At 42.1% G+C, this 7,030-nt stretch overlaps 1 protein-coding gene across 1 annotated transcript; it reads right to left on the bottom strand.

Annotated features, from left to right (window-relative positions):
* Nucleotides 1–597: 597 nt before the first annotated feature.
* Nucleotides 598–6,527, bottom strand: LOC129824216 (phosphatidylinositol 3-kinase regulatory subunit gamma-like). Its single transcript, XM_055883690.1, has 7 exons — nt 6,130–6,527; nt 4,320–4,714; nt 3,858–4,126; nt 3,488–3,664; nt 3,031–3,105; nt 2,662–2,832; nt 598–2,452 (listed from the first exon to the last, which is right to left on the bottom strand). Exons 1-7 carry the CDS (start codon nt 6,146–6,148, stop codon nt 2,146–2,148), a joined length of 1,413 nt encoding a protein of 470 aa, XP_055739665.1. The 5' UTR covers nt 6,149–6,527; the 3' UTR covers nt 598–2,145.
* Between the last annotated feature and the right edge of the window lie 503 nt (nt 6,528–7,030).

The raw sequence follows: 7,030 nt of genomic DNA, 5'->3' as shown, positions 1-7,030 counted from the left end.
GTCAACATGGGCCAGCATCCCTGTGGAACGCTTTCGACACCTTGCAGAGTCCATCCCCTGATGAATTAAGGCTGTTCTGAAGGAAATAGGGATGCAACTCAATATTTGGAAGGTGTTCCTAAATATGCATTAAGGTGTCTGTCGTAGAATAAACAGCAAAAACAAATGTAGACATTAATAAATTCCAAAATATTTTTTTACAAAGGTGGGGGAGTTCCAAGATGGAGGCGTGGTGGCTTCAAAACAGCGGCCCCTGTTCAGTCATCTAGTATATACTGCATATTAATTATTGGGTCCTACACTAACGGACCTGAGGTCCCGGGAATAGAGATTGGATGTCCCCTCTCACTCGCATCACACAAGGATTTTATAGAGGGGTGAAAGGATGTCCTGAGGCTGGGGTGGATGATCTGTCCCTAAGCAGCTGCTCAGGTGAGAGATTTCACTGGTTTCAGGTGTTGCATGCATAGAAGGATTGGCAGCACCATTTAAAGGCATAGTGAAGTCTTCATAAATCCTTCATAAATAGAAAATGTATTGTCATTGGTTGGTTGCATAAATAAACACTTGGAAGAAGTGGAACAAGGACAACACAAGTTCAAAAAAACCCTCATCAGTTTATTGTCTTTCAGCAAGAAAAGGTTTTAATAATCTCATATTGCTTAACGTCGCCCCAGGAGTTTCCTCGATCCTCCCGTCAAGTTTTTAAGAGAGACTAAAACACCTTCCATCGAACCAACCACAAAAACAAGTTTTACAGTATCTCAATTCAGAGTGTCTATTGTCCTCAAACTTGACAAATGTGCCAAGAACAACATGGATTCCTTTCGTCTTAAGCTATGTAGGCCTATATGTCATGAGGAAACATTCAATGCCTGTATTGAGCAATGCCACAGTTCAAGTAATAGAGACAGAATTAACACTTCCGCACCTCTGGCAGTTCACACAAAAACGTTCTTCAAAGGTCACATCATCAGATGAATAACGCCACCAATCAAGAGTTAGTGCATTTCTATGGCAAATGCTGATGACCCCCGATAATCATAATCATTCAATTCTAACATTACAAATACTGTTGGATTGCACTTTCCTCAAGCTTTCATCTTCTGTGGCATATTTCAGAAAAAAATATATATCTAAAAATACAAAAAGCTTATATTTTGAGTAACAGAATATAACGTACAGTCCATTTATGTTTTGATCAAGCACATGTGTGGTGTGTTTCCCCCCCCCATCACCATAAACTGAATTTTCTGGTCGGGACACACATTTCCTCACTAATAACAAGTGCTTTGGTTATTGGTTACAATATGTAGAATGTTGTTCTAAGAATATATTGAAAATTGTTTATGCTACATTCAGTACGGTAGATATCAACTGGTAACTGGGTTATAATTTGACAACAGAAAAAATCAACGCTACTGTCAAATTGCGCTACATCAGTTCCTATAGTTGCATGACTACGTACTCAAATACTCAGAACGAGTTTGGTACGTACCACAGCTAGCTATGCCACCGAGTCAGCCATCTTGTTTTTCTGCACCATTATATTCTAAACCCACTTTAATGATCTGCCGTGCATGGACATCACAGAAATTAACACGTATTTGAAAATAAATCGAAATTCCAAGGTATTGGGTGTATTACGGTCTCATTTTACATTAGCACCAGTTCTTTGTGTTGTCAAAATGGGGCCCTGGAAGTCCAAATTAAAAAAAGAGCACCTGACAAATATAAACATATTATGATATAGTACATGTAGTCAGTCATCCACTGGATGACCAGGCCCACTAATGAAAACAAATAGTATCCCATAAAAGAAAAGGTGAAAAAATGGGTACAAAAAAACAAACAAACAAACCAATAACAATACCAAACAGAATCTTATAAAAAACAAAGTCCCAGCTGACATTCAAGTTCCGGTCAAAGTTCCAATCAAGTGAAATCACATTCACAAATCTGTTGGAATCATCCTAGTGCAAATCCGTAGAATAGCTTCAGTACGCAAACACGTCCGCCCCCTCATGTTGCTTCACTAAGCAAACACATCTGCCCTTAAGTTGCTTCAGTACGCAAGCATATCCGCCCTCAAGTTGTCCTACTAGGATAGCTACAGAATGCAAACAGGTCCCACACCCGTCTAGTCTACATCTCTGGCGCGGCTGCAGGGAGTCCAGCGGGTAGTTTAGTAGAAGTCTGTAGAAGATGGTGTTCCTCTGTCTTTAGTAGCAGGCAATCCTCTGTGGCTGTGCGGGGCGAAGCTGACGAGACAGGGGTGACGTGGACGGGGTGCACCAGCCGGACGTCCAAGGCCTGGTTGTGCTGTGCCAGGGAGTTGAGGCGGTAGTGCAGAACGAGCTCCTTCAGAGAACAGTGGAGGTCGTAGGGCTCAGCGAAGCCGTAACCACGTGGCGTGCTGTAGATCATGCAATGCTTTACTTCTTCTTTCACACTGAACGGTTACAAAAGAAAGATATGTTAGTACCAGTGTAGCAGCCCCTAAGCTTTGAAACATGCATCAAAGTCAAGTAACTGCTTTACAAGAGCCTATAAAATAGAGCCATCTCATACGGTATAGCAGTATTCACATATTTTTCTTAATCTCCTTTCCTTCATGACTATTTACATAATGTTCATTTCTCGCAGGAAGAGAACACTCACACTACGGAGCAGGCGTAGCAGCCCTGCTTGCTGCTCTCTCGGATCAGGAAGGTTCCGGTGGGTTTGTCCATCAGCATCTCCTCAGCCTGCGTCCTGCTCAGCTCTCCCACGAACCAGGTCCCCTCATCATGGTGCGCCAGCCTCTCCCGTTCCCCCTTCAACACATAGGTGCTGCACACACACCAGGGAGGACATTGTTAAAACCTTTCATTGTTAACAATCATTCATAAATAGTGAGCATACTATTAAAAAAAGGTGTATTTAATCATTTCTAAACAGGTATATGCACCACAAGCATTTCTAAGCAAAAACTAAGTACAATTACGAAGTATTATAAGAATTTACAGGTCTATACTATGAAATACTTACTCGTCACTGCTATCGTCTTGGATCCCCAGCCAATCATTCATGCGTTTCTGTCGCACACCTTTGTGATTCAGCCAACTGAAAAACCAAAGGTACCAAAAATGAATGTCTGTGCCAACCCACTGGGCACAGACATCATTTCAATGTCTAGTCATTTCAATGTCTAGTTTTGATGACATTTTAGTTAAATTGTCAACTAACGTGAATTCAACATGAAATCAACAAAACATTTCACCATGTCATTGGATTTAGGTTAAAGGTTTGGTGAAAAAAAGACAAAATTCCCTTATGTTGATTCAACGACATCACATATATTTTTTGTTGTTGAAATGACGTGGAAACAACGTTGATTCAACTACTTTTTGCCCAGTGGGAAGGGATTGAAAAAAGCTACTTTTCATTAACAGTGGTTGGAATAAAACGGAATAAAACAGAATAGAATAGAAGTATTGTAACTTACTTGAAGTACTGGTCCCTGATGTTGCGTAGCTCTATGAGGTCAGGCCTGAGGCTGTTGATCCTCCTGTCTGTCTCTCTATAGTCCTGGACCTGGGACCTCAAGTCCTGCTCCAGGTGGACCTTACTGTTGTAGATCTCCCCCAGCCGAGACTTCAGCTTCTCATAGTTCATTAGGAAGCTGGAAGGGCAAATGTCAATGGTCATAAGAGGTCAAAAGATGGGCCATGGGTCACGCCACTGAGCTGAAACATAGCTGCATGCATGTTGGAAGGATGAAACAACAAAGAGACATCTATCCACACTATAAGCATGTGTGGAGACTCCATGTGGAGAGACGTAGCGATGTTGTTGCCTTAGTTTGCCAGACTCACCTCTCCAGGTCCTTCTCTGTTCCCTCAGATCGACTGCTCCTCTCACACTCCTCCCCGTAACGCTCCTGCTCACGACACTGCTCCTCGAAGATCAGCATGGTCTCGTTGAAGGCATCTATCGCTGTTCTCTTCATCTGGATCTCCTGTGAGGTTTTACTGTAGGCCTCGTATAGACGGTCAAATTCTTGACTCTTCTCCTGATACTGACTGTGGTACTCCTGGAGCTTCCTCCCAGCCACGTCAACACTGTCCTCTTCCACCAGCTCATCCTGGGTACAGACAGGCAGACAAATGTAATACAGCAGACAACTAATTACTTGTCTGTGTATGACGATTATCTTCCATTTACTTAGGAAACCAAAGGCAAATTTCACTCCCTCACAAACTTCCATCTCAAAATGGAAACAAACATTATTGAGACTGAGGGTAGATGAGAGGTGTGGATGGGTGTCTCCTGCCTACCTGTTGGAAGCGGGATACGGGGTGTGTGAGCATGACGTCAAGCACAGCGTTGTATTCCACCAGAGGATGATGCTGGTAGTGCCAGATGAGCTCCACCACGGAGCTGAAGGTCAGGGGCTCTGAGAATCCGTACTTCCCCTCACGGTGGTAGATCTTTATCAACTTGCTGTGGCCGTCTTTCCTCAGCGTCAGAGTGAAGTCTCCTTGTGTCTTAGTGGAAGCGTCACGAACTAGGAAGGAACCGTCAGGTGTGTTGCAGAGCTTCTCGTTGACTTCCTCCCTGGAAATGTCTCCCCAGTACCACTCGGCATCTTGCAGGGGAAAGACTGGGGCTTCCCTGAGGCAGTTGTGGCTCATGGTGGAGGTCATGGGCTTTGTTGACCTAGGAGGGAGAGCTGAGAGAGAAAGAGAGCGATCAGGATGACAGTTTCCTGAGATAATGATAATGTTTGAGAGGACGAGATATAACTGCAAACATAAACTGTCACCTCACTATCACCACCAGCAGACCCACAGCTGTTTAAATGAATAATCCCCCCCACAACAACCCCCCCCCCCCCCCCCACACACACACACTCTTTGCAAGCTTGTCAAATCTCCAGACAAGCCTAGGCATGTCAAACATAGGTTCACTCACAATGTTGCCTTTTAGTATTTTTTCTTGGGGAAATAGATTTCACACGTTTGTCAACAAGTCTGAAAAACCCACAAAGAAGCTAAAGCAACCAAATGTAAATGCTGCAAATTCAGCACATTTTTACTTTGTCAGTAAAGTGCAAATGTAGGCATAACTTTAGATAGGGTCACTTTTACATCCCCTGGTTGTCTTGTGTCCACATTCTGCAACTGCCCCAAAACCATCCATTTTCTGGAAGGATACTACAGTTATGATCCTCTATAAAACTATTATATTTTTCTTTACCGCAGGACTTTTCAAAACCCTCTTAACTTCTCCATATTGGGGTGAAGGACGATATTGGCGATATGTTTCACTACAGGCCAAAAGTGCATTTTAGGAACCTGTAGCAGCAAAAGCTGAAACCATGGATTCCTAAACTGTATGACTTGTGACTGTACCCCAATCCCTCACTCCAGAGGGTGTCATGAAGTAAAGTAATACAAAAATACAGTATATGAAGAATATACTTCAGAAAAGCCCAGATATAAATATCACGTTATCTTTCTTTTAATTCAAGAAGCATTGGAAATTATGGCTATGTCATTCACTGTAATCCCATGGAGACAGCTGAATAAAAAAAAAGACAATATGTGATGATAATAATAAATGCAATATAACATCAGGTAGCATACATCCATTGGCAGTTGCAAAGTAAGTCATGCGACAAGTTGCCTAGTCTGGTCTGGTAGGCTTTCAGTGGTTGCGCACGAATCAACTACGGTCGGCTACAGTAGACTAGAGAAAAAGGGGAACAAAGCAGTCATTTCATGCGGCATTTCTTCTCCACTCAACATTGTTTACGCGCTGGTAAAACGCGTTATTATAACATAATAATAGGTTAGAGAGAATTTCATCAACCTATGACCAAAAATACCATGTTTAATTTTGATATATATCTTTGTAAGACAAAGCAAGACTGAGAATGAGCGAATCCACCGCGTCAACGACAAAAGTATTACGTAATTGCCAAGCAGCGAATTGCGCTATGCATGCCTGGGCAAAACACATGGGGGGGGGGGGGGGGGGGGGGCAACACCTGTGTGTACACAACTGGTCTTATGTCAACTTTCTATCATAAGATGTTAATAAAATGTGATAGGCATTTTAATAGAATACAGATCCAACAAATACCTGGAGGCGCCTGATCCATTTCGACGTAGAATAGGATTTAAGAGGGATAAAACATCCCGTTCCAAACGTTTCAATTCCTAATCGTTTTGTGGGATACCTTTTCCTTTCTCACGATGGGTGAAAAATATAACTTTTTCTTGCACCAGAGTGAAAGGATCACAATGGCGATTCGTTTTAGGAGCCTATGCGTCCTACTTCAGATTAGACAGTTCGGTAGCAGAATTATTAATTAGTCCAGTTTGAGAGAATATCATCAACGCCAAACTCGCAATTCGTTCAATACATTTAATCACAAAAGCAGTTCTGCAAAAAATGAAGATAGTCATTTCCAGCAACGTCTCTCATTACCGCCGATCGGCTCCGCTCCAAACTTCGTCGCAGAGGCAGCGGTCAAGAGATTTTAAAGGGATCTGCAACATCATCTTGGGAGAAACCACCACTTTTAGAGGGAGAGCTGTCGTCACAAGACGGATTGCTTAATGTAGACAGACTGAAAATACATTTCTGATGTAAATATGAAATAGTATCGTGTTGTCTTGTATTGTATTAATTGTAGCCTATATCTGAATGCAGCTTTTATAGACATACGATTATTGGTGAGGGATTTGTTTAATAACCGTTCACGTACACCCCTAAATGAAAGTGGTACGTTCCATGCCTGATCGTTTCATTCAAGGCTCTCAATGCAAGGTAACTGTAACTGCGATTAATTCGACGACACATGAGATTTGAATATAACTATCGAAGACACACAGATACATGTTTAAAAAATAAATAATAATAAAGATAAGCACCATAGTGCCTAGTAGCCCTTTACACTCGTACTCGCCTGTCATCGATGACTATTTTTTATTTATTAATATATAAATGATGTTGACGTAACTCTGCAAAAAGTCATTCA

This window comes from Salvelinus fontinalis, chromosome 26, assembly GCF_029448725.1.
Source record: "Salvelinus fontinalis isolate EN_2023a chromosome 26, ASM2944872v1, whole genome shotgun sequence".
NCBI lineage: Eukaryota > Metazoa > Chordata > Actinopteri > Salmoniformes > Salmonidae > Salvelinus > Salvelinus fontinalis.
This window is presented reverse-complemented; position numbering and strand designations above follow the sequence as displayed.